Raw genomic sequence first — 27,014 nt, 5'->3', positions numbered from 1 at the left:
ATTTAATATTACTACCACCCTCCCCTTTTTGGATAAAAGGTAGCATACTATATACACTTCTCTCGACTTAGCTTTTTTCACTTAAGGATATATTCTGGAGATCATTCCACAGTTTGTATACAAAGCACTTCATTGTGTATTTGTACCATAATTTACTCAACTAGTCCTCTATTGGGAAATTTTGGAGTAACTTCCAGTATTTTATTAGAAATTACAAAGTGCTGCAGTGAATACTCGTGCACATTCCTTTCATATTTTTACCACGCTATCTTTAAGATAGAGTCCTAGAAGTCGGATTGCTCGGTCAAAGTGTGAATTTGGCTACGAAATTCTGCTAGACATTAAGCTACTCTTTACTTCGGCGGGACACGTGAAGAGACCGAGACAGCTGTTCAAAGCCACATCACCAGTCACTGACACGGCGGGGATTTAATCTTGTCTGTAAGTGTCTCCACAGACGCTCAAGGTCAGGGGAAGAGGAATTCCAAGGTGGGAGAGGCAAGTGAAGAATTTTGCATTTGGACATCAAATTCATTGAATCACATATTCTCAGTCTTCCAGCTCAGCTCCCAGAACACCAGTTCTTCTTTCTTATCAGAACCTGAAGTCCTCCGACCGCTCGTACTTTCCTGCCCATCACTGCCCCGCTTCCGCTTATCCCATAAGTACAGCGCTCCCCCAACCCTCTCGCTCACAACCCTGACCGACGGAGCGGGACGCAGGCTTTGCGCATGCCTGGCCGCGACGCGGCGATTGGAGCCGCCGCGGAGGCGGGACCAGAGTGACGTCATAACGGCGCGCCGCTCCCAGGCGTCCCCGCAAGGTCGCTGTGCAGAGTGGGAGCGCGCGTAAGTGACAAGACCCTGGTGCGGGGGCGCGCCGTGTCTCTCTGCCTGGGTACCAGCGGCGACATGTCGGGGTACACGCCAGACGAGAAGCTGCGGCTGCAGCAGCTGCGAGAGCTGAGAAGGCGATGGCTGAAGGACCAGGAGCTGAGCCCCCGGGAGCCGCTGCTTCCCCCGCGGAGGATGTGGCCTATGGAGGAATTCTGGAATAAGTTTTTGCAGGACAAGGCCCCCTGGAAGAACATGGTGAGTGACGGCCCCGTCCCCAGACACACACCCCGCTGCGACAAACCCCCCCCCCCCCCCCCGCCCCAGCCTGGCTGCAGGACGCCTGCTCATTGGAACCACACCGAGGAAGGGCCGCTCTGCGCCCGCAAGTCCCGGTTGTTCCCGAAGGAGAGTCAGGTCAACCGAGACTGAGGTTTAGCTGGGACACTGTCTTGTCCCAGGAGTCTCGGGCTGGGGGTCAGGAGTCCAGGAGCATGTGTGGCTTTGGGAGAGTCATGCCCTTTTGCTGTCAAGTGTGATGAGGAGGCGAATCTTTGCTGGGTTTTACCGGACGCTATATGTTTGGTCCTCTTTTGATTGTAGAAATCTTCCCTCCGGATGATAGCCAAGAATTCACTGGAGTTACAATTCTATGATTTTAGTATTTGGGGACACTTGCTTGATTTTTAAAGTTGAGGTTATAAAGACCAACTAATCCTACACCCCACTACCAGAAGGCACAGTGAGCCCCTAGCTGGCGGTGCAGTTCCCTGTCATCACCATAAAAGTCGGGTTCTCTTGGTGTGCCTAGTGAGTCACATCCAAGAGCCACCTTTCTAAACTACCACTATGGACTTTTAACTCTGTTTCATTTAAAAACACCATTCCTGGGCTTTGCAGAAAAATCACTCGTTCAAGAGCTGCCGTCGTTTTCAGGGTCTCTGGACATTTTCTTGAGGTCATTAATTAAATTACATCAATTGTGAGTGATGAACTCTGCACCTCAGAATTGCTTTCAGTTAGCTATGACATTGGCTAATAGTAATGGTTATACTAATAAGTATCATTTGGGTGCTTACTTTGTGCCTGGTACTTTGCTGAGGGTTTGACATGTGTTACTTTATTTAATTCTTTTATAAGATAGAAACTATTCCTAATCCTCATTTTAAATGTGTGGAAACCGAGGCCTACAAAAATTATCCAGGGTCACAGAGCTAGGAATTGGAGGAGTTCACATTAAAAGCCATGTGTATCTCCTTTCTTACTGTGCCCCTAAGTCTGGTGCAAATTTTTCTGAGAAAGTAGTATTACTTATTTTTGTGGTAAAAATTGTAGTAAAATTAAACTCTAATTCAACCCTCCAATCCCCTTTGTATCCCCCACGTTTCTTGTGGATTTTGGCAGCTACTGGTTGAAAGCTGACATCCCACCCCTCAGCCAGTGATCTAAGAAAATAGATGATTATTTCTTGAAATCCATCTCACCTGACTTTGAGTTAATTTTGTCTTCCGTAATCATATCTTTTATAATACTTAGAATCTAGGTTGTCCTTTCCCTGAAAGGATAGATGTGTTTCAGTCAAATTGGCTGCCATGGAAAAGTTCCATTTTTAGTTCTCTTTTGGCTTTCTCTTTTAAAATAGTGTGCCTGAAGGCATCTCAAAGTGAGCTTGTAACACCCTATCCAGTATGTAAAACATTCTTTTTCCAGCATTGGTGTGCTCCAGGATGTCAGCCTTACACCTAGAATGATAAAAGTGGTGTTGATGGTGGCCATCTGAAATTGATAAATTAGGGAAATGACTACCTGAAAAATTCTGTAGGTTTGATTACTCTGGTTAAATTGATTAAAAGTATTCTTTGATTATTTATGCCTTGTTTTATCTTTAACAAACTTATTATAAGGATATTGTTAGAAGCCTTTTTTTAAAAACATATCTATAAATGCCTTACTATATAGTCTTGCACAATGCTACCTGTCTTAAGCTTCATTTGCTTTGAACTCTTTAGCTATCCTGTAGCAGGCCCAATGTTTAGTAAAAATATTTGAATGAGTGAGGTTAGCTATAGACTAAGGAAATATGTAGCATTTAGAGATTTTAAAGTAATCACGAGATTGTTATGACATTGATGTTTTTCTGCTACAAACAAAAAAAATGGGATATCTACTTATTTTGTGTATTTTTTTCCCCAGCTCTATAAGACATATCGACATGGTATCCTTGCTTTTACTCATGTACTTATACCTGCTTGGATTATTCATTATTATGTCAAATATCATGTGACTGTAAGTATTTTTAAGGATGTCTTTTTCAGAATTTACTTTTATATTGTACAAAATTATTTCCTATGTGAGTGTGCCTTACTCTGCTTTACTTAGTGGAAATAGTCTGCCACTTAGAACTGATTTTTGCCGGGGTCCAGCCTCGGCAGAGTCCAGGTTCCCGCGGGAGAGACAGCATCGGCGAAAAACTGGGGGAGGGGAAAATAAAGAGGACGTGAGACTTGGGTTGGTGTTAGCAAGTCCGACTTTACTGTGTACAAGTGTCGTTTATATATTTTTCAGGATTAGTACAGAAATAGTTCTACAAATATTCTCAGAGAGATAAGGAAGTAAAAAACGAGCACAAGAATATTTATTAGCCTTCTATTCTATAGAGCATAAGGTTAATGGTAGTCTTCTCCGCAATTAACTAGTGTTTGTTGTCTCTAAGCTAAAGGAGATAGGTACCTAGGCATCTGTTGTAATTTATGGTAAAGTTAAATCAAAGAGAGAAGGTCCAGGCCTCTGGACAGGACAGCAGTCTGTCTGGTTACATCCTGGTGGAGCCATCCCTGCCTCCCTCAATCATTTATGCCATTAGTGTAGATGGTTAATGGGAACAAAAGGCGACTCCAGGGTGTCTTATCCCCAGGGCTATCTGCATTCTCAGTGGGCAGTTAAACATCTTTACATTTTCCCGCCCTTTATGGGGTGAAAGCATTCCTTTGTCTTTTAGATTGTGGAGCTAACAGTCCCTTAAACACACTGCCGGAGAAAGTATCATTTTGTTAGTAAAGTAAAGGGCTGCAAAGCTAAGCTAAACTATATATCTTCAAGAATAAAAAACAGAAATAAGTATAGACATAACCTTGCTAGAAAGCATGCATATAATTCAGAAAATATCAGGGGTGTCGGCTGGCCATTCTTCACCGAGGGGCATTCTTGCACCCCTCGGCCCTTCTACTCATCAATTATTTATTATTTATTGCTTTTAGGAGAAAACCTCTATAACATTTTAACAGAAAGTGGAAGGTCAAGAATAATATGTAGATACTTCTTGATCATCCAATTAACCAGCAAATTTAGAAGGACGATGCATATATATATTTAGACAAAGAACTGGAGGGAGAAGGAAACATTAACCAGATAGAGGCCATAAACCTAATTCGACATCTTATCTGGACAGGATTCCTTTCTGCTTGTCTCAAATGGGACTGTGTGCTCCTCCGTTAATTAACTGAAAAATATCTTGAAAGTTACCTGCAGGTGGTCACATTCTCTTACTATATCTAATTTTCCCGGGAGGTAGTGCCTCCCAAGCAGCCACCCAAAGGAGTGAAAACTGGAGGTTAAGAAAGGAAAAGGAATGAAGGGCAGTTAGAAGCAGCACAGGTTTCAGAACTATGTGAGGGGCTGGCCGGTTATTCTTCACCAAGGGGCGACCCTGCACCCCTCGGCGTTAATCGGCTGGACCCTGTCAAACAGCCGATCAAATGATGTAGCCACGGCTCCCAGCAGATTTTGAACTACTTTGAATCTTTTTAGGTAAGAAGTTTAATGAACCTTCAGTAATATATGACTTTTCAAAAAGTTAGTCTTTATATTACTTGGTTACAGCTTGAAACCCATTTCCTCAGAAACAGTGTTTAAATGATCAGAATGTAGTTGACCTAATGATGCTAGTGTAACCTTGGGGTCCTGAGGAGGAAGGGAGAAAAGAACTTCTGTTCCTTTTTTTGAGCCTAGATCTGATATAAAATAAAATTCAAGATAGACAAAGGTTATCTCTGTCATCATCCCATTTCCCTTTCCTTCATTCTGTCTGATTTTTTACAACTTTCTTTCTTTAGAGTCCAGGATGTCCAAAGCTTGAACTTTTTCACTGAAAGATCTTGCATAGGGTGATTGAACTGAGCCAGCTGCCATATTTTAAAGACTAGGGATAGACTGGTGTTGAGTGCTGGATCCGGGGTAGGGTGAGGAAGGAGTGCATTTCAGGGAGTGGCATGGAAGGAGTTGTAGTGGTGGGTGGCTGCCCAGCATGGAGTGTTGTAACCCAAACAGAGTGAGGAGGACGTTCTTGTACCCAGTGAGGCAGGTTAGATCCTGAGTGGGTTGCTGGGTAGGTGGCGGCGGGGGGGGGCGGGGGGGGGGGTTGGTGAGTACAGCTGTTTGGAGAGCCCCAGTGGCAGCAACCAGATGTAGGATATTGGAACCTGAGCAAGGGGAGGAGGACATCTGGAAGAAGGGTGGTTTGGGGCAGTGATGGAGGTGGCAGCCCAGAGTAAGATGTCAAACCTGCATGAGGTGAGGAGGTTATTTATACTGGAGTGTGGTGGTGGTGACAGGAGGTTGGTTATGTAGAGGAAGATTGATCAAATAAGTACATGTATTGATGATAATGGGAGCCAGGATTCTCACTGTTGGAAAAGGGAGTTACACATATGGAAAGGGAGAAAAACCTGCGGTACTGGAGTGGAATTGGAAGTATTGGTGTGAACTCATGGTTTTTAATATGTATTGATATAGAAATAAATATAGATGTAAATGTGGATATTCTGTATCTCTGTCCATTGCCAGGCCTGGGAGCAGTGCTACCCCATGGTAATTAGCACATCTAGCAGCCTAGTCTTATTTTGTAAAAACAATTCTCCCCTGAAAGGATCTAGAGCTCCTTGGAGAAATGGCTGATTCCAGGGCTAGGGCAGGGAAAATACAAGCTAAGTTTGTTGTGCCAGAAAATAGAGAAGTGTTCAAAGAATGATAGAGATCTATCAAAACAACACAGCTTAAAAGGACTCCCACTGAGACAATTTGAGCATCAAAATTTTTTTTTTTTTTTTAAAGATTTTTTATTTTTTCCTTTTTCTCCCCAAAGCCCCCCGGTACATAGTTGTGTATTCTTCGTTGTGGGTTCCTCTAGTTGTGGCATGTGGGACGCTGCCTCAGCGTGGTCTGACGAGCAGTGCCATGTCCGCGCCCAGGATTCGAACCGACGAAACACTGGGCCACCTGCAGCGGAGCGCGCGAACTTAACCACTCGGCCACGGGGCCAGCCCCTGAGCATCAAAATAAATAATGATAGTAATAGATGATAGCCAACTGAATACATAAAATGCAAATCCATGAGTCCATACTCGTATAAATTAATTAATTAAATGGGTAGAAGAGAAAGCTTTTTTGTGTACAATTGATTGCTAAATAATAAATGGACAGGGAATGATAGAAGAGTCCACTTGAGCGTCATCATAGTAATATTTTATTTAGCCAAGGAACGGCAAAAGATGCTAAGATTAATTTCAAAATACCTATCTTCAACATCTGTTACAAAGGGAAAAAGATTAACTTTGTAGCGGAGAAACCTAGGGACAAACTGAATTGTGTACTGCTTGATAGGATGCAGTGAGAAGAAACAGCATCAAGTTTTCAATATTGCTGCCGAAAACGCATAACCAAAATCTAATCATGGGGAAACATAAGACAAACCCAAACTGAGTGCCTTTTCTGTAATTGACTTGTTATGCGCAAAAGGGTCAAGATCATGAAAATTAAAGAATGACTGAAGATTTGTTCCAGATTGAACTAAAGAGATATGCCAACTAAATGCAATTCTTGATTAATGGGCATAAGCTGAGTGCTTAGTCAGAAGAACAAAGATAGCATTGGTAGTCAGAATTTTATAGATCCTATGCAAGGGAGAACAAGTCATGTAAGAGGGGATTTTTCTGAGAACTCTAAACAATTATCGAGACAATTGGTAAAGTTTGCTTGGGTTCTTTAGATAGCAGGTAGTAATGTATCAAGGTTAATTTCCTGATCGTGATGGCTGTATTGTGATTATTTTAAGAATATCGGCCTTATCTGTAGGAAATACACACTAAGTAATAAAGCATTCAGCAATTTACTATGAAGTGATTCAGTAAAAAGATTACTTTTATAGTTTTTGCAACTTTCTGTAAGTTTACTTTAAGGTAAAAACAAAAGTTAGGGTCTGCCTAACAAATTGCAGACAATCCAGTTAAGGTTTGCTTTCTGTTAGCCTGTTGAAAGAAGAGTGAAACAAATAACCAAAATTGTTTGGGGTTCTCAGAAAATTCCCTCCAACATCTGGCCTGCAGTGGAGAACAGTGTAGTGGGGCACACACGGAAGCCGGGAGACTAGCAGGTGAACAGTGGTGGAGGCCTGGGCAAGGGTGGTAGCACTGGAGGTGGTGGGAAGCACTTAGATTCAGGGTGGAATCTCAAGCTGGAAACAACAGGGTCTGCTGCGGACTCAAGGCTTTGGCTTCCGTAAGTGTGAGAATGAAAGCAAGCGGCATTTACTGAGACAGGGACAGTCTGGGGCTGGGGGACGTTGTGTTGCACCTGGTTAAGTTTCTGATGCCAGGCAGAGATCTCGAGTAAGCAGTTGGATGTATGAGTCTGGAGAGCGATGAAAGTTTTGAGCTTAAGTTAAAAATGTGGGATGTGATCTACTTTTAGAAGAAACTCTAAAACCGTAATTAACAGAGCATTACTTTTATTGCAGAGAAAACCATATGCCATTGTTGAAAGGAAGCCCAGAATATTCCCAGTAAGTCTTAAAACGTCTCTGGTTTTTCTTTTGTTCATTTTTTTCCTCTCTCTTTTCCCTTCCCAAGTGATCATTAGACTAAAATGTTCCCTTCTTCTCACTGTCAGTTTACATGCCTGTTTTGTATATTCTTGTTTAAAAAAAAAAAAGAGGAACTAGTATGAGGTAGCAGTTGCAGTTGAAAATGGCAGGTGGGCACATCTTTCAACCTTGCTGTAAAACTTGTTGCTTGACCTTTGTTGTCCTAAAGTGAATGGAAGGTACCAACAGGTTTTCACTCACCGGTGCCCTATTTCATGTCAGGTAAGGACTTAGGGCCCTGGCCTAAGCAGACACCTGAGCATAGTGACAGCAACTGAATTCCTCCATTATTTCCAGACTATCATTTCTTATGGCAGTTTGACCTTAACCTCTCTATCTGTGAATTTAAAATCTGCTCATGTGTGCTTTAAATTTCATACTAGGAATATGTAAGCTATCATCCCAATTTAAAATGAGTCTTTTCACGATTAAAAGATTCCTCAGTAGTCAGTTGGTGTTTCTACTGGCTGTTTGTGAGGTTATTATGTAGCGCAGTAAAAGATGTGCTATGTTCTTGTCCTATTTCTAGCCACAGATACTGAACTACCATCAGTCTCTAAGTTCTGTAATTTTCAAAACCAAAACTCAGTGTTGATTCTTGCTTCAATCAAATGACATAGTCAAATAATCCATTATCTACTGCAACAGAAGGGAATTTTAGAGAGAACCACCAAAATTGGTTAACCCTTGCAGTTGGAGCTGATTTAGGAAATAGTAGAAGATTTCTTCCATATTTCATTGTGTATAATTGATGTGTGTCAGGGTCTAGGTAGTCTCAAAATAGGAAATTATCTTGGTGGTTTCACCAGTTGGGTAATTTATTTATTCTTCGATTTATATGTTTGTCTGTTATTTATTCAGTCCTTACTGTTCAAAGGAGGAGAAGGAGGGCTCTCTATAGAAGACCGCATAGTGATTCCATAGCATTTCTTGTTCTCTGTATTTTTTGCCACTGTGGTTCTTTCCTATTTCTGTACTGTTGACCCCTTGAGAAGCTTCCCCTTTGAGGACCTGAAGAATGCTCATTTGTACATACATTAGTTAGAATAAGATAGACAGTAACAGACCCCCAAATCTCAGTGGCTTAACAAAGAAAGGTTTATTTCCTGTTGACATCACAGACTACTGTGGATCAGACTGTCCTCCTCAATCTCATAATTATGCCATCTGGAACACGAGGCTTCCAAGATCAGAGTAAGGAGAGAGGGCTGGACGTCTCGGGGGACCCCATCTAAAATGAGTTTTGGGAAGCATGCCCTCCTTAGGGTTAGCCTTCAGAGTCTGCCTCCTGCTCAGAAGGTTGAGTGCCAGAGCTGGTGTTAAGCTCAAACATTCACAGGCTTTTGTCGTCTATGTTTGGTTTCTTTGACCATCTCATTCCCATAACATTTGGTAGGTATGGAAAGAAAAATCCTTGGTAGGAGTCTAAGCTATTTGCCTCTGGTCAGTCCCGCATGCCAGTATCTGTGCTTTCTATACACAGTCACCAAGTTCTCTCATTTCTTTGTCCTCATGCGACTGCCTCTCTCAACTCAGTGGCAGCTGTGTGGAGGCCATCTGAAAAAGACGGTTCAAAGGCGCCCTTCACTTCTGTCTGATCTTTGCCATAGTGCTGATCCCTCTGTTTACTGAGTTTTATTGGGCTTCTGTTTCTCAGAATCTCTTCAGTGTTAACTCTTACTCTTTGGAGATTCAGAAGCAATCTGATTTTCCAATATTGCAAGGTCCTGAATTTTTGGATCCTCTCCATTTTTATTTCTCCTCTGAAATCATCCACTTCTTGCCTGAGCTCCTGCTTCTTAAAGTACATTCCCAAGGCAGCCAGTAGTAGTTAAACACACGCTATACTTTTTCTCAGCTACTTCTCCTAGAACCTCAGGCTCATTAGACCGTGTGCTTCCAAGTCATCACTGCCTTTTGTTTCCATCTTTCAGCCTCCATTGCCAGTGTCCTTGCCGCCAGACTGCTAAGCCACTGCCATGTGGTTCACTTTTTATTACAGCAGCATTAGTACCACTTCACGTTATTCATTTCTGTCTTAGGATACTAGCTGTGCTAATAAATTTTGCGCCACATGTATATTGGCTTAAACATAATACAAGTTTACTTCCTCAGGTCACAGTCCTGAGCGGAACAAGGTCAGGGAAGGGCAGAGGTGGGGATGGGGGTAATTCCACTCTACCCAGTCATTCATGGGCCGTCAGGCTGACAGAATCTGTTATGTTAAACACAAAGGTGAAATGAAAGCTAAGTAATTTGCCTAAAATTATACAGCTTGTCACTGGAGGTTCTGGTTCTCACCACTTGGTTCTGTCCACAAAGCCCGTGCCCTTTCTACTACACACACTCTGTCTATGTTTGAAAAGACACCTGAACCAGCTGCCCAGGGAAAGTTTGCATTCTGTCTCTCAAATCTGAGCCAAATGGTAAACTGGATGCCTAACACATTCAGTTGCTGGGATCATTACCTCCTTATATTCAACTGAAAATATTTCCCTGCAGCTTCTTTCTGGGGCTTCTCCTGTTTCTTGGGGCCGTGCAAAAGAGAGATTATCCCTTCATTGCTTTGTAAAGACACCTTTCATGTCCTTTCTGGTCATTTTGTTTGAGTGAAACTTCCCTTATTCTTTTACATATTCCTTAAGATTTTGAATACTGGTTTCTCATCTTCACACAGCCTCTACTTTGTGTAAGTCCCTTTTAAAGTGTGAGTGCCAGAGCTGAACTGGATTTTCCATGCGAGGTCTGACCAAGTGGAACTATCACCTCTGCAGAGAAGATTTTTCTAACGCATCTTTGTTTTTCTAGGGTGATACGATTCTGGAGACTGGAGAAGTAATTCCACCAATGAGAGACTTTCCTGATCAACATCATTGAAGGTTACTTTAAAATTTCAAAGGTGTATGAGCCCAAGTTTGTTGCTACGTTACCACATTTACTGAATATATTTTCTGGAAAAGTAACTTTAATAAAGTTTACTCTCAGATATGTTGTCTATTTCTTCACAAACATTGTACAATTTGAGACTGAATTATTTAACAATAAGTAAAAACTGGGCATGCTAAAAAAATGATATAAGCAATCACCTACTTTTTCTGGTCATTCTTGACTTGGAAAACAGGATTTGATAGATTTTTTCTTTACGCAGTAATTAATCTAGTCTGATGTGAAGCGATGCAGCAGAATGAAATGCTGCAACAAATAAATATAAGAACAAGCTCCACACACTTTTCTTTTAAAGAAGGCTTTCTGAGGCATTTAAGAAACATTTTAGAAACTAGATTGAAAAGCCAGTCATTCCATCTATGATGTGATCCTCAAAGGCTGTCAGATCTAGGTTGCTTTGTTTTGTCATATGAGAGTGTAAAAGACATCCCTATTTGAAAGATTGGTGTATTAGTGGTTATTATAAAAAACTATACGAAAATAAATTTGCCAACTTTGTATTAAGGATTTTACATCTAGAGACGTGTGAGATAAGCATGAGGTAAAAGAACTGTATTTGCAGAGAATTATATCCAGAGGAATTACAAATTTTCATTCATCCGAAGGTTTTGTGTGGGTATTCCTTCCTTAGCTGTCGTCGCGCAGCCACTGTCGATGCATAGATGACGTACCCCCAGGACAGCAACACAATCGCGAGGAGCAGCTAAGAAAAATGCAAGCGGGGGAGTAAAAGCAAAAAACTTCGTGTCACGTGAGGGGTCCTCCCCTCCCGCCCCCATCAGGTTGCCGAGCGCGTTGCTAGGGTGCGAATCGAAAACTCGAAGAAACGGGGCTCCGGAGCGAGGACCGCGAGCAGCCCTTACGTAAGAAGCGGAAGAGCGTGTCCTCCAGGAAGAGGCGGAGCGGAGGTGAGCGAGTGAGAAGCTGAATTCAGGAATGGATTTTAGAATTTCTGGGCGCTGAAGAAATAGGGGCCTCCCGCCCGCGGGCCCGGGGAGTGGACGCCGTGGGGCCCCGCCCGATCCGGACCTACCGCCGAGTAAATCCAGTCCAGCGTGCGGCGACTCAGCGGCCTCATGGTAAGGCGGCGGCAGGCGGCGGGCGGCGGGCGCGGCGGCGGCGGGCCCTAGAGGAGCCTGCGGGGCGGCGACGGCGGCCGGGCGGCGGCGGCCATCTTTCAGCCGGGCAGCGGCCCGCCCCCTCGCCCACCGGAGCGCAGCCCGGCGGCCGCTTCCGCCCGGAGCCGGCGCGGTCACGTGATCGGGCCCAGCCCGCCTTTCAGGGAGGCGACGAGATGAACGAGAAAATACGTTAAAAGTGGCTTTTTTTGCCGCCTAGAGAGAGGGGCGGTCTTCGTCCAGTTGCAGCGCGGTGTCCAGGCGGGGTAACGTGCCGTCCTGCGTGCGCCCAAGTTTATTTGGAAAGAGTCCACGTTTTAAACATTCCCCGGCGTCTAACTTGGATGCATTGCCGTATCCCCCGCATCTGATCGCACACAACATAAACAGACGTCCGCACGTTCGTCTTTGACAAGGGAACGCGAACACACCCGCGTCCGTGTAACAGTACCGAGTCGTGGGGAGCTCCGATCGGGAGCCTTCCTCAGGGCGCTGGAGTCCGAGGACGCGCCAGCCTTGGCTGTGAAGGGTCGGTCTGAGAAGGGCCCTCGGCACGGTGTGCCTGCCAGTCGGCCAGGCTCTGCGGGCGGTTGTGCTGTCCTAGAGCCCCGCCGAGGAGAGCCTGCGGACGGCGGTTTGGCGCGGGGGGATGTCGCAGGTTCCGCTCTGGAACGGAGGGACGCTCGCGGGGAGGCCCGAGCGTGGAACGGGGCAACCGGCCGCCTCGGGCTCGGGTGTTGTGTCTCCGCAGCTCAGAGGGCGTCTGAGCGCGGTTTCCCTCCCGATTGCGGGGAGCGGGAAGGGGAGAGGCAGCCCTCGCAGAGAAACCGCTCGGTTTGGTGAGAGTTCACGCGGCCGCTCTCTCGGGTGGTCCCCGTTTATCCCACGTTTGGAGCAGACTCTCTGGAGGCTGTCGAGGATGCGGGGTGGGCTCTGGCTTTGGATTCCATTCGAATCCTCGTGCTGTTATGTCCTCGCTGTGCAACCGGAGGTAGAGTCACCTCACGTCCGTGTCACCCAGTTCCTTTTTCTACACCCTAGACACAATTTTAGTAAGTTTTCGCAGAGTTTGGTGAGGTTTAAACGAGACCGAGCTAGTTACCGCGCTTTCTTGGTAAGTAAGGGGCAAACATTAAGCTAGTGCCCCTGTCTTCCCCCCTCAGCGTTTAATAATAACGAGTCCTGGCGAGGCTGGTGACTTCTGCCCCGGGGGTCTCGTAGCTCTCACGCCAGGAACCCCGGGGGCGGTGGGGGAAGGGCTGGGCTCCGGCCGACCGCGCGCAGGCCCGCCCTCGGGGGGGCGGGGTCGGGCGCCCTCGCTCCGCGCATGCGCCACGCAGGCCCGGGCTGTGTTTTGACGCGGCGGCGGCGGCGGCGCCGGAGCCGGAGCGGGTTTCGCTTTCCGCCGCCGCCCCCAAGCTGCCATTGGTGATGAGCGTTTTACGTCACAGGGGTCGCAGCAGCCGCCGGGGTCTCCGCTGTCTCGCGAGGAGGGCGAAGCGCCCCCGCCCGCGCCCGCTGCCGAGGGCCGGCGGAGAAGTCGCCGGGTACGCCTCCGCGGGTCCTGCCGCCACCGACCGAGCTTTCTGGGCCGCCGGGAGCTTGCCACGGGCGCCCCAGCCGGGCCTGCGCCCGCATCCTCCGAGGTGAGCGAGATCCGGAACAATGGGGCGCGGGGTCGACGGGGCCGGGCGGGCCGGAGCTCCCCCTGCTGCGGGGCGCGGGGCCGCGGGAGCTGCGGTCTGGGCCGGGCGCCGAGCGGGCCGCGGCGGGCAGGGGCCGGGCGCGCGGCGGGCGGGCGACTCCGGTGCGCACCTGTGGATTTGTGCGGCGGGTGGGGGAGGGCTGCGTGTCCAGGGAGCGCTCCGAGGGGCGCGAGCCCGGCCTGGTACTGGAAGGAGCTTGGTCTCCGGGGAGAGACCCAACACGAAACCTTCCCCTCGGAATCGTGGCATCGCCACTGTCCGAGCCGTGACCTTGGACAGGTCCACTGATCTCGCTGAGCCGGTCTGCAGAATGGGAACAACAGTATTGTAGTTCGCTGTGATTACGTAATGCACGTGGTGCTCCCCGTAGATCCTGGCCGGTGGCAGTTCTCAGCCAAAGGAGGCGACTGTCGCCGCGACTCTTGGAGGTGTCTGTGCAGTGTCACACGTTGTGGGCTGGGCTCTCCTGCCTGTGCCTCCTTCGTCTCTCGAGTCCGCGCAGCTGTCCTCGTGGGCTGCTGATTCGTGGCCTGGAAGAGGGCCGTACTGAGATGAGGCAGATAGTGATTTAAGAGGAAGAGTGAAAAGGATTTTTGGTAGGTAATTTTCAAGATTAAGATAAAAGAGCTACTCGAGATTTAAGTTAATAGTGATGAGAGTTGGGTTTTTTTATTTTGTTTTTAGTCGAGTGACGTCTAAAGCTGTATAGTGAGCCAGAACAGTCGTGCTTATCTGGAATGAGTGGCTTTAGAGGGGGTTGGTTCCCAAGCAGTTGTCTTAATTGCTGGAATTGGAATTAAATTTTAGAGGGTCTGGTCAGTAGATTCGATATTTTCCATGTGATCTTTTGGAACTGGTGATTAAATTGCAGTTCAGGGAGCTATAGTGATTTCTTTAAGGTCAGACCCAGATTACTTTTAATGCTTGGGGGTGTTCATCCACCTGTGAACCCTTTTTAGCAACTTTACCTAGATATATTAGAGATAGCAGTTATATTAAGTATGAAGATTATTTAGTTGTTGTGGACTGTCATCTTTCTGGGCCTTTATAATCAGTTCTGGATGATGGAAAAGACCAAAATTAACTTCATTTTCACATAACATAGGGAAACAGTATTAAGTTCTGTGCACCAAACGCTATGCTAAATGTTTACGTGGACTATGTCCTTTCACACAACCACCTTTTCAGGTAGGTACTGTTACGTAACCTATTTTAGAATTGAGGAAATAGAAGGTTTTGAGAAATTAACTTCATCCAGATCACGCCACTAATAAGTGGTTTTCGTTCCCAGCCCTGGCTCTGTATTAGAATTAACACTACTCCCCCAAATGTAGTCAGCTGGTGATTAAATGTTGTGTGCAGTGATAATTTAAGGAATGTCATAGAGGGTGACTTTTGTAGAAAGTTTGGCTTTATAGGATACTTAATTCTGCAGAGCATTCCTACTTTTGTTTATATCGCTATGCAGTTTTTTAAATGTCCAGTCTCTGGTCCAATTTAGATTCCAGCCTCCTGATTCTTTATCTGCTCCCTCCCCCCATCCATTTTCCCTACATGTGTATGCTTGTTGATTATCTGAAATTCCCCCAAAATGTGACACAAAGGGTTCTTAGTCTTGTTAAAGCCAACAGATTTGAAGATTTGGGGAAAGGAAGGTTTGGCTTGATCATTTATCCTAAAGGTGGTAAACTATTTAGAATTTGGGAGCCAGTTAAGGAAATGGGATCAGAAGAACTGGTTAATCTTCTCTATGGGGAAATAAATTTGGAGTCCTGATTGCTAGAGTGCTGGGGTTGTGAAACCTTTGTTCCATGCTGTTTCTAGCACCTGAAGCTTGAAATCTACCATCAGGTTCACTTTTGCTATCTAAACCCAGAACCCCTCCAACTAACCTGCAAATCTTAACCTGTTTGCTAGCCATCCCTGTTTTATACCTTAATTTGTTGAGATGTAATTTACATTCCATCCATAAAGTTCACCTGTTTAAAGTATATAATGTAGTGGTCTTTAGTATATTTATAGAGTTGTGCAACTATAATCGAATTGAACATTTTCATCATCCTAGAAAGAAACCTTATAATCCCTCCCCCTCTCTCCCGGCAACCACCAGTCTACTTTCCATCTACAGATTTCTCTCTTCTGGACATTTCGTATGAATGACATCATAGAACATGTGGTCTTTTGTGATTGATTTTTTTTCATTTAGCATAATGAAAACATTCATCTGTGTCGTAGCGTGAAGCAGTACTTCATTCCTTTTTACTGCTAAATATTTTATTGTATGGGTATACCATATTTTATTTATCCGTTCATCAGCTGATGGACATTTGGGTTATTTCCACTTTTGAGCTATTATGACAAGTATTGCTATGACTATTAACTTACAAGTTTTTGTGTGGACATATGTTTTCATTTCTTTTCAAAAGCTAGGTATGGAATTGGGTCATATGGTAATTCTACTTTATTTGTATCTTAGCAAATATTTTAATTTTAGTATTTAGTGATGCTTTTGAAGAACTACATTTGATGATTTATATTCATTGCCATTGTTTGATGTTTCTGTTATCATTCTTTGTAGCTAAAGATATTCCTGTGTAGAAGTACAAAACGGAACTCCAATTAATTTGTTCTTTTTACCTACTATGGATGACATTACTGGTCATTCTTTAGACTTGTGCTGTCGAAGTGGTTAATAGGCTTATGAAACTAGGGAAGGGAAGACTAAGATTCCATTTTTTAAAAATCATGTTTAGTTGAGACTTTATTTTATTTGAATTTCAAGTTTACTACCTAATAATTTCCTTTAATAAATTCATTTTGGGTTGTAATTTTTATGAGAACTGGAAATGTTTAGTAAACACTAAAATTCTATATTCCAAAGAAGCAAGTTAAGGTAGGATGTATTAACTCCAAATTCACCAGTCTTTTTTCAAAGTCTAATAATCCCTTTACTGTATAGAGCGGCACCCCAAAGTGCAGAGTTAATGTGGGTTTCTCCAGTTTACAGCTAGTTTTAGGTGAAACTGGTCCTCAATCCAGGTCTTCTGATAGCCTCTCCAGTTCCTTCTCCACTCTCACTCCTTCCCCTAATGCTTGCCCACTCTTTCTTATCCTAAAGGTTTTTATTTTATTTTATTTTTGCTAAGTAGGAGAATAAAAAATATTAGAAGTAGAGGGAAATGCTGAGAAATTTATGCAGTATTAAGGTTTCAGAGTTTAAATATATTAACAAAAAAGCAATTAGTATATTTATAATTTTACTATGTTGCTTAAGGACAGTGGTGATTTTTGCGTTTCCACTCTAGAAAATAGAAGACTAGAAATCTGTGGACACCCTGAAGAGACTTGTTTAGCATTAGTGAATTCCCTGTTTTAAGTTATGGCTCTGAGAAAGCTAAGATGCCCAAGATGAGCAAGTTTAATTAGAAATCATGGTGAAATACTTCTATTTCATAACTGTAGATTTTTGTTGTGGGTTTTGTTTGTTTTTGTTAGAGTTTGGTAGGGCCAGTGAGTGTACTGTTTAGAAAATTACAGTTCTGGGGCCGGCTCTGTGGCCAAATGGTTAAGTTCGCGCGCTCCACTGCGGCAGCCCACGGTTCGGATCCTGGGCGCGGACATGGCACCACTCATCAGGCCACGTTGAGGTGGTGTCCCACCTCCCACAACCAGAAGGACGTGGAACTAAGATATACAACTATGTACCGGGCGGGGGGAGGTTTGTGAAATAAAGCAGAAAAAAAAAAAAAGATTGGCAACAGTTGTTAGCCTAGGTGCCAATCTTTGGGGGAAAAAAAAAAGAAAATTACAGTTCTGTTATTTGACCAACTTGACAGTAGTTGATTAGTGATGGAATTTGCTGTCATAGAGAAGGTGGAGAAGGATGAGTAATAGGCCCAGGAAAACATTAAGGAAGAAACTAATATTTAGTATATACAAAATGATTAGTATAGAATACAGCTAAGGAGAGATTTTATAAGATAAGGCCAAAATGTAATGCATACTCGATTTCAGCTCTGGCAAATTTATTTTGGGCCGGTGTAAGTTAAGTTATGGGCCAATATAAAGTGATAAATTTAAAGAAAACAAAACTAATCTTTAAGACTCTGGAGATCCTTGTGGGAAAAGAAAAGGGAAGGGGACTGAAAGCAAGTCATGGTTTGCATGTTTTTCAGATTTAGTCATTCCTCTTTTATCAGGTTACTGATGTATTTTTTTCCCTTTTACAGATAATGGCATCAGCCACTAAGGAGTTTAAAATGGACAACTTTTCGCCTAAAGCTGGCACTAGCAAATTGCAACAGACAGTCCCAGCTGATGCATCTCCTGATTCTAAGTGTCCTATATGCTTGGATAGATTTGATAATGTGTCGTACTTAGATCGCTGTTTACATAAGTTCTGTTTTCGCTGTGTACAGGAGTGGTCAAAGAACAAAGCTGAATGTCCACTATGTAAACAGCCCTTTGATTCTATTTTCCATTCTGTGAGGGCAGAAGATGACTTCAAGGAGTACGTCCTAAGGCCTTCATATAATGGTTCTTTTGCCACCCCCGATGTTCCACGATTCCGCTATCGTACAACTATGACACGGGAACGAGGTGCTTCTGTGTACTCACCTAGTGGTACCATGAGTAGAAGAACAACAACCCCCCCCGACAGTGGAGTACTGTTTGAAGGGTTGGGCATTTCCACAAGACCTAGAGATGGTGAAATTCCTCAATTTGTGAGACAGTTTGCAATAAGGAGGCCAGCTACTGCAGATGAAAGATCTTTGCGGAAAATTCAAGAACAGGATATTATTAACTTTAGGCGGACTCTCTACCGTGCTGGTGCTCGCGTTAGAAATATTGAAGATGGCGGTCGCTACAGGGATATTTCGGCGGAATTTTTCCGTAGGAATCCGGCCTGCCTTCACAGATTAGTTCCTTGGTTGAAACGCGAACTTACGGTTCTTTTTGGAGCTCATGGATCTTTAGTGAACATTGTCCAGCACATCATCATGAGTAATGTTACTCGCTATGACTTGGAGAGTCAGGCATTTGTGTCTGATTTAAGGCCATTTTTACTTAATCGGACTGAGCATTTTATACATGAATTTATCAGTTTTGCTCGATCTCCTTTTAACATGGCAGCCTTTGACCAGCATGCGAATTATGATTGCCCTGCTCCTTCATATGAAGAAGGTAGCCATTCTGATTCTTCAGTCATAACAATATCTCCTGATGAAGCTGAGACCCACGAGCTGGATATCAATGTAGCCACTGTCAGTCATGCACCATGGGATGATGAAACTCCAGGGCCATCTTACTCAAGCTCAGAGCAGGTGCACGCTGCCATCTCTTCCCTTTTAAATACTTCTGACAGTTCCGATGAAGAACTTGTAACAGGAAGAGCCACATCTCAGATACAAGGAGTACAAACCAATGAGGACCTAAATAATGATAGCGATTCCTCTTCAGATAATTGTGTCATTGTTGGGTTTGTTAAACCACTAGCTGAGAGGACCCCAGAACTTGTTGAACTGTCCTCTGATTCTGAGGAGTTAGGCTCTTATGAGAAAATGGAGACAGTGAAGACACAAGAACAGGAGCAGTCTTACAGTTCTGGAGATAGTGATGTCAGTAGATGTTCATCTCCACGCTCTGTCCTTGCGAAGGAGGAGCAAATAAATAAAGGTCATTGTGATTCTGGTACAAGAGTCAAATCAAAGAAGGAAGAGAAACGGTCTACATCATTGTCCTCTCCCAGAGACCTGAGCTCATCTATCAGAGGAGACAGAGTATATTCCCCGTATAACCATAGACACAGAAGGAGAGGAAGATCGAGAAGTTCAGATTCACGTTCCCAGAGTAGAAGTGGGCATGATCAGAAGAATCGTAGGAAGCATCATGGGAAGAAAAGAATGAAAAGCAGACGATCCAGAAGCAGGGAGAGTAGCAGACCCAGAGGTAGAAGAGACAAAAAGAGATCAAGAACTAGAGATAGCAGTTGGTCGAGAAAAAGCCAAACTCTGTCTCTAAGTAGTGAAAGCACAAGCAGGTCAAGATCTCGCAGCAGTGATCATGGTAAAAGAAGATCACGGAGCAGAAATAGAGATCGTTATTATTTAAGAAATAATTATGGGAGCAGATACAAGTGGGAGTATACTTACTACAGTAGGAACAAGGACAGGGATGGCTACGAATCATCTTACAGGAGGAGGACTCTGTCCAGAGCTCATTATTCCAGACAATCTTCAAGTCCAGAATTTAGAATGCAGTCCTTTTCGGAAAGAACAAATGCTAGGAAGAAAAATAATCACAGTGAAAGGAAATATTACTACTACGAAAGGCACAGGTCAAGGAGCCTGTCTAGTGGTAGATCAAAGACTGCATCTACAGGGCCTGACCGGGGCAGAAATGAAAAGCCTGGAGGGAAACGAAAATACAAAACACGACATCTGGAGGGTACTAAGGAAGTGGCTCAACCATCTCGTGAATTTACTTCTAAAGTAAAGGAAGGCCATTACCAAAAATCTTCATCAAAATTGGATGGAAACTACAAAAATGAGAGTGACAGCTTTTCAGATAGCCGATCATCAGATAGAGAGACAAAACACAAGAGGAGGAAAAGGAGGACCCGAAGCCTAAGTGTGGAGATAGTTTATGAAGGGAAAGCTACCGATACAATGAGACATCATAAAAAGAAAAAGAAGAAACATAAGAAGAAGCATAAGAAACACCATGGAGATAATGCATCACGGTCCCCGGTTGTAATTACCATTGACAGTGATAGTGATAAGGATTTCGAAGTGAAGGAGGCTGTAGTACGTAACAGTAGTGGTCCTCAAGACTCTCTACGAAATGAGTTTTTGCCTCCTTCCTTGGAACCATTTGAAACTAAAGATGTAGTTACAATAGAAGATGAATTTGGTGTCCTGGACAAGGAGTGTGATATTAGCACACTTAATAACAACTTGAACAGTGCCAACAAAATTGTAGATAATATTCCATCCCAGGCAGCTTCAGTTGAACAGACTCTTGATGTGAGAGAGGAGAGCACCTTTGCCTCTGATTTGCAGAACCAGCCCAGTAATGTCTCTATTCAGACTGAGCCATCAAGGCAATTGCCATCACCACGGACATCATTAATGTCAGTGTCTCTTGGTAGAGACCACAACATGTCTTAAAACTGCCAAAGCATCTCATTGAGAATTCTCATGGTATAAAAAGAAAAAAATGGAACAGTGTCATCTACTGCAGTCTATTTAAAGATGACTTGGTGAAGACTCTTTTCCCCCTTAAAAATATTTTAAGTGATTTTTTTTGTGTTAAAAATTTGTAAAAATCATTATTTGTTGAAAAAGTATGTGTCCCACCCTCAGAGATTTGCACTTTGAAAAAAATGATATTGCTAGCAGTTTATTTAAAACTTGGAATCCTTTTTAAATAAAAAAATATAAATTTTAGAAGTTATTTCATAAAGCCATATGGTATTGACATATTTTTAAAGTAGTCAATGAGTATTTTTGAATTTTTTTTTTTGAGAGTTACTCTGGAAACGTGTTATAAGCTAGGAGAATCCCTTTGGACAGTCTTTATTTTTCTTCTTAAAAATTTGTATGATTCAAAACCATTTCTTCAGGTTAAATTGAGGCATTTTAATCTGCACAGTTTATCTCTATATCTGCCAAAAAATTTAAATATTTCCTTTATATACTTGTTTATCTGGACTGCCAGTAAAACAGATGTGTATTCAACAAAAGAAAAAATAAAACAGTAACACTTTAAAACAAGAATTCAGAAATTTTACTAAGCAGTATTGATTTTTTAAAAAAAATCAGACTATTTTAGTGGAGCTAAAATCGTGAAATAGTTGAGGATATACTTGTGTCATAAATACTGAATTTTAGGTGATCTGCATTTATTTTCACAGTTTTAATGATTATTTTAGTTCCTTAGTATGATTATGAAGAGTATCTTATTTGCTTTCTATCTTCAGCAAAGTGAAGTTATTTAGCGTTTAGCTTACTAAAAACAAAAACCCTTGCCAGACTGCTTTTACACAGTTTCTATGTTTATGTTCTATCCTGTTTTAGAGATGATAAAAATTGCTCTACGTCTGTAGCCTGATCTAGGATTGCCAGTGAACAGAATGGGGATTAAATCTAAATTTAGCCTTCAGTTTGCCTTGCTACCGTATTCATTCATCATTCAACCGAAATTGGAATGCCTGCTGTGGCAGGTTTTAGGTTTTTAGGGATTCAGTGATAGAACAAAACAGATATGCTCTGTGCCCTCACGGGGTGCATATTCTTCTACATATATATCTCTATATAGACATTACAAACTATAAGTTCCCTGGAGAGGAAGTATGATTTCCTATAAGAGCCTATAGTGGGGCCTAATCTCAGGTGGAAGTGATGGTTGAATTGAAATCCAGGAAACACGTAGACATTAACTAGGTGTAGAGTTGCTGTTAGCAAAGGTAAAGATGTGTAAAGATCAAAAGGCAGCAGGGGAGCGTAGCGTGTTCCAAGAACTAAATGAATGCAGGCTTAGCCAAAGGACAGAGTGTGAGGCCAAGCTTTGCAGGCCATCTTTACAGTTGTGTTTATCCTAAGGGCGGTAGGAAACTGATTTAAAGTGACAGTATAAAATTGATGGCAATTTTTATTAAGCTCAGACAGTGAGAAATTGTAGGAAGACTATAGTTGGTCAAGGAATAGACTTTGAAATTATAAAATGATGAACTAACTTTGTAGTTTTTCTTAAGTATTAAAAACTTAATGCTGTTTTAGTCCACATTCTGATTTTACATCTTTTCAGAAAGTTAAACATTTGGTAAAAACCCATCTCGATACATGGCAGCATCACGTCATCCTCTTAGTTGTTGAAGCCCAAAATTTCCAAGTCTGATTCTTCCCTCTCCTTCAGCCCCCTCATCCAATCACCAAATCCTGGCCACTGAATGTTTTCCTGGTATTTCTGATGTGTCCACAGCATCATCCGTCTAGGCAGCCAGGATTGCTTGTCTGTACTACCATAATGGGGCTCCCTGTGTCCACTGTTGCTGCATTCTTGATGCGCATTCAAAAGATCTTGCAAAAATTTTTTTTCATTTCATTCCCTTAAAATCCTTCAGTAGCTTCCTATTATTATTAGGATATTTATTAAAAACAAAAATCCAGCCTAATATGGCTTACAAATCTCTGCCCAATCAGGCACTGGTCCATCTTTAGCTTTTCTCTCATGTGATATGTGCTCTGGCCACGCTAGCTCGCTTCAGGTTTTTGGAAGTGCTGCTCCCTCCTAATTCAGAGCCTTCACACGTGTTGTTTTTCTTCTGCTGGAAACCAGATTCCATCCTGGCAAAACTAGGCTGCTGTTAAAGGGGCCCCCCCCAATTCTTTTTCCTCAGTTCCTTGCTCTCTTAACCACCCTGGCCGCCTCCAGAGCACACGTCACACGTTGTAGGTGATGACTGCATGTCTTGCCTCTCGCCAGCCTGGAAGTGCCTTGACACTGGATGTGTGCTGCTGTATGCCTTCTCTGATTCCTCCCTCCCACGTGGGAGGTGGGTGCAGCGCTTGCTGGATGGAGGACTGGTGCTAGAGAGTTAAAAAATTGCCTAAGACCCGCCTTCGGCCTTCAGGGATCTCCACTATCTATGAGACGTTTTGTGTTTCCTCAGGTTTTCAGTGTTTTTGACTTTTGCAACTTTATTTGTGTAAAGGAAAAGCAGCCAAGCATTTGCAGTTGCTCATTCATTGATCCTCAGAGTCCCAGCAGGACAAGTCATCACTACTTTTACTTCTAGGCTACGTAGGCAAGTTTGACCTCAGCTGTTGGGGAAGCCGACCCAAGGACTTCCCTAACCTAACTGAGGGACCATGAGCCGTGTGTACACAGGGGCAAGGACTTAGGCAAGGTGTGCTGACTGCCCACGCTCAACCGGGAATTCTTCCATTATGGGGAATAGTTGCAGTCTGCTGCTAGTGTAGACTGTGGACACCCTGAGCCAGCCAGCGATGGAGTTGGAAAGGTTTTCAGAAGGTGCTTCAGGGTGCTGGAAATCACATATAGCCTGCTTTGGGTTGTTGCCAGCCCCATTGTCCCCACCAGTGGAGGGCAGGGGAGAGGGGTTCCTCCTCAAAAACTGTTTCATCAGGGTTCAGAGCATGGGTCCATTTCTAACCTTAAGCTCGTTAGACCTACATACAATTGAAATATGAACTGCCTAAATTAGTATGATAGGTAGATGTCACTGAGACCAGAATTTGCATAGACATGTCCAGTAATTGGCACCTTTAGGAAAACCTACATGGGAAGCCAAACCTTAACCATTGTGTATGTAATCTACTCTCAGATGGTTCAGAAAAACTACAAATGTATGTGGAGAGAGAAAGATAAAGCATGTTGTAAAATGTTAAAAACTAGTGAATGAAGGTAAAAATACAGGAATTCTTTGTACTATTCTTGTAATTTTTCTGTATGTTTGAAATAATTTCAAAACAAAAAGTTAAAAGTGCCTGTGTATAGGCCTGCAAGTTTGCCTGCATGTGAGCATGTGTCAATCAGAGTGAGTTGTCAGCCGTGTATACTCAGCAAAAGGGAACAAAATCGCAAAGGCAAACACGCAGTGACTTAAAGCCCCTCTCTCTGCGAGAAAGAGTCAAGTCACCAGACAGGTGTTCTGGTCCCATTCTGAGGCTGGGCCTGTGGAGCTGAGGATATTAGTGCGAGGTACACAGTTAGTACTGTCGGTGCCACGCCCAGAAGCAAGCTCGTGTGGGTATAAAAATCAAAGGAGAGTTTTCTTTGTTTTTTTAAATTTAGGATAGGAGGGAAAGACAAGCTTTTTGGGAAGGAGCCCCTGGAACTGAAAAATTCTAAAGTAAAGGAGAGTGATAACTGACGTAGCCAAGTTCCTTCAGTGGGAGAGGGGATCCGGAGCACAGGTAGGTGAACAGTCGTGGAGAGGAGCAGAGGCAAGTGTTCGTCTAAAATGGCAGAAGGAGGTACAAATGCCCAGAGGCATGCGTGCGTAGATGCAGTCAGATGAGGTCGTTCATGCTCCAAAGCCTCTCTTCTCCATGAAGCAGGAAGCAGTGCCTTCTGAGAAAGATGAATCATAAGCAGGAATGGGCTTGAGAGGAGTGGAAAAATGCTCCTTGAGGGGCGTGGAGGGAGGGTTCGCTAAGAATTGCTGAGTGTTGAGGCCTCACCTGAGATAAGGGATATTTAAATTTATGAGAGACTGAGATCTGTGATTGTGTCCTGGGTAGCATTCAACACTGGGAGCAGAAGCTGAAACTAGTGTTGGACGTATAGTATGCGTTCAGTATTTATACAGTAGATGAATGAATGGATGGATTTATCCGTGGTTGAGGTTCTGCTCAAAGGAGCAAGGGAGTTGAGGGAGATGGTGGTGCCTGTGGTTGAATCGATGTGTTCTGGTGTCTGGGCTGTGTAGGGAAGGAAGTGAGACTACGAGGTGACCATTATACTTAGAGAACTGGGAGATATCAAAGGATTAGTTTTCCAATGAGGTTCAAGTAGGTATAGTGGGGGTAGGAGTAAGAAGACTGAAGGAATATTTTAGAGATCGCCTAATTCTAGGCGTGATTGGAAATGGGTGGAGGTGAAGGTGATTGGAATTGAGGATCGTGATCAATAAGGCTGTAAATCCTCTGCATGGAAGACGCTCTGGGCGATGCAGGAGGTAGAGTATGGAGAAGAAAAGGGTAGTTGTGTCATGGGTGTTATATCTTGTGCTTTAAACTCTACTTGTGTTCTGCCACAGCAGCTGGTACATGCTCAGAGAACATAATCAAAACTTGCTAAATAGATTTATTTCCTCATTCTGAGTTTTTAGTCAAGACCTGAATCACTTAGGTAGCAGAAAATAGTGGGATATGGCCATTTGAAAAAGTACAGTGAGATTGCGTGTTACAGTGTCATGAAAATTAGTGAGTTCTTTCGTACTTTACCTGCAAGGGTGTTAGGGGGTGGTAAACACCATTGGATCTGGGCCCCAGAAAAGCAAAGGGCAAGGAAAATGGAATTCCAGTTAGGCCACGGTCTGAGTCTAAATTCACCCCAGTGGGAGCTGCAGCTGTGGCCTCTGCTGGAACATCAGATGATGTGCTTTTGTATCAACACGAGGGCGAAGTTAGGCATCTGGTATTTGCCTGGAGGAGGCTGGCTTCTGCTCTGCATGACCATCTGCACTTTAAATAGGCAGACAGTTCTCTCTTAGGCAAGAGGATATCTCTGCTTTTCTGTCTGTAAAATTCATTTATTCATCAAACACTGAGTACATACGGTCCAAGACTCTGCTAAATGCTAGTGGTATAAGGATGAATGCTGGAACCAACAGGAATTTTAAAGGAGGTGGCAATGGAGTGGTTAGATTTGTTCTTAAGAAACAGCTGGTGATAATGTAGAAGAACGTTTGGAGTAGGAAAGCCTCAGGAAAAGACTTTAAGAAGTTCCGTGCAGTAGCTCAAACCAGAAATCAGAAGGGTCTGTGGAACGTTGGCAGTGGGATCCAGAGGAGAGGCTAGATTCAGTAGATTTCTGAGGTAGACTCGACAAGGTTTGGGCACCATTTACATGAAGAGGGGCTGTGAGGGAGAGGGAAGAGTCTCATGACCAGACAGTTTTTTTCATATGAGAGAGGCATGGTGATAATCTTCAAGGTAGGAAATACAGGAATAGGGATCGTTGGGGAGGAAAATGAGTTCAGTTTGAGACTGCTTGAGTTGGCTAGAGCTGTGCTGTCTAGAACAGTAGCTACTAGCCACATGTGGATATTGACCACTGGAAATGTGGCTAGTAAAACTGTAAGGAACTGAATTTTTAATCTTATGTAATTTTAATTAAGTTTAAATAGCCATGTGAGGCTCACGGCTACCATATTGGTAAGTACACGTGGAGAGCATTTCCATCATTGCAGAAAACTCCTGGATAGCATGGAATAGAGAATACCCAGGCAGATGAAGGTTTCCAGTAGGTAGCTGGGCATAGTGTGACTCTTGGAGGAGAGATTGGAGCTGGAGAGGACTGAGGAGTTACTGGAGAATACGGTAGCAATGAGGCTGTGGGATTGGATGAGATCTAGAGAGAGGAGGTCAAGCAAGAAGAGAAGCAGACGTAAGTGAGAATTTTAGGGAACACAACATTAAGGAGGCAGGTGAAAGAGACCAGGAAGTGTTCCCTTGAGTCCCGTATACGTTCTTTGCCTCCAGTTTTATCTTGTGTCTTGTACCAAACACAGTGCCCTGCACATGGACATCAGCAGACTTTCCAAGAGGTTAATCTAATCTTTAAATTCTTGGGAGCACCTCATCGTTACCTTCCTGTGATCATTATATCAGGAAATGTTGCTCTGGGTGGAGCAGGATATCTCCTGTCCTAGATATCATTGTATCTCGGTGCCTCCAAGGACATCTAATAGGAATTTTGGACAGCACACAGGACTAGGAAGTGCAGTCTTTTGACCCTACTCTAT

General features: G+C 43.6%; 4 protein-coding genes across 6 annotated transcripts in view; 3 read left to right on the top strand and 1 right to left on the bottom strand.

The window, feature by feature from the left end:
- Positions 1-280: 280 nt before the first annotated feature.
- Positions 281-10,735, top strand: NDUFB6 (NADH:ubiquinone oxidoreductase subunit B6). The gene is made up of 4 exons (XM_008519032.2): positions 281-1,091; positions 3,027-3,119; positions 7,624-7,668; positions 10,558-10,735. Exons 1-4 carry the CDS (start codon positions 912-914, stop codon positions 10,624-10,626), a joined length of 387 nt encoding a protein of 128 aa, XP_008517254.1. The 5' UTR covers positions 281-911; the 3' UTR covers positions 10,627-10,735.
- Positions 8,826-13,056, bottom strand: SMIM27 (small integral membrane protein 27). The gene is made up of 2 exons (XM_070590255.1): positions 11,729-13,056; positions 8,826-11,398 (listed from the first exon to the last, which is right to left on the bottom strand). The coding sequence occupies exons 1-2, from the start codon at positions 11,771-11,773 to the stop codon at positions 11,291-11,293; spliced, it is 153 nt and encodes a 50-aa protein (XP_070446356.1). The 5' UTR covers positions 11,774-13,056; the 3' UTR covers positions 8,826-11,290.
- Positions 11,585-21,297, top strand: TOPORS (TOP1 binding arginine/serine rich protein, E3 ubiquitin ligase). Of its 3 annotated transcripts, XM_070590246.1 has the most exons (4): positions 11,606-11,774; positions 13,265-13,459; positions 13,890-14,115; positions 17,749-21,297. In XM_070590246.1, exon 4 carries the CDS (start codon positions 17,752-17,754, stop codon positions 20,686-20,688), a length of 2,937 nt encoding a protein of 978 aa, XP_070446347.1. In that variant the 5' UTR covers positions 11,606-11,774; positions 13,265-13,459; positions 13,890-14,115; positions 17,749-17,751; the 3' UTR covers positions 20,689-21,297. The 3 variants fall into 3 exon arrangements, with proteins under 3 accessions (XP_070446346.1, XP_008517253.1, XP_070446347.1); XM_070590245.1 differs by lacking the exon at positions 13,890-14,115 and having other exon boundaries at positions 11,585-11,774; XM_008519031.2 differs by lacking the exons at positions 13,265-13,459; positions 13,890-14,115 and having other exon boundaries at positions 11,592-11,774.
- The window catches only part of RIGI (RNA sensor RIG-I), a 64,861-nt gene continuing 49,441 nt past the window's right edge, over positions 11,595-27,014 (top strand). Inside the window, exons 1-2 of the mRNA XM_070590247.1 lie at positions 11,595-11,774; positions 13,265-13,459. The gene's annotated coding sequence lies outside the window, so the exon portion shown is untranslated. The remainder of the gene's footprint in view (positions 11,775-13,264; positions 13,460-27,014) is intronic.

The sequence above is a fragment of the Equus przewalskii genome, chromosome 22, assembly GCF_037783145.1.
Source record: "Equus przewalskii isolate Varuska chromosome 22, EquPr2, whole genome shotgun sequence".
Taxonomy (NCBI): Eukaryota; Metazoa; Chordata; class Mammalia; order Perissodactyla; family Equidae; genus Equus; species Equus przewalskii.
This window is presented reverse-complemented; position numbering and strand designations above follow the sequence as displayed.

Excerpts from the sequence above, each read along its gene's own strand:
- NDUFB6 (XM_008519032.2), top strand. The coding sequence starts at position 912 with ATGTCGGGGTACACGCCAGACGAGAAGCTGCGGCTGCAGCAGCTGCGA. Across the intron at positions 1,092-3,026 it reads AGGCCCCCTGGAAGAACATG|CTCTATAAGACATATCGACA; the intron begins GTGAGTGACGGC and ends TTTTTTCCCCAG. Across the intron at positions 7,669-10,557 it reads GGAAGCCCAGAATATTCCCA|GGTGATACGATTCTGGAGAC; the intron begins GTAAGTCTTAAA and ends TTGTTTTTCTAG.
- TOPORS (XM_070590245.1), top strand. Across the intron at positions 13,460-17,748 it reads CTGCGCCCGCATCCTCCGAG|ATAATGGCATCAGCCACTAA; the intron begins GTGAGCGAGATC and ends TCCCTTTTACAG.
- SMIM27 (XM_070590255.1), bottom strand. The coding sequence starts at position 11,773 with ATGAGGCCGCTGAGTCGCCGCACGCTGGACTGGATTTACTCGGCG. Across the intron at positions 11,399-11,728 it reads TGGACTGGATTTACTCGGCG|CTGCTCCTCGCGATTGTGTT; the intron begins GTAGGTCCGGAT and ends CATTTTTCTTAG.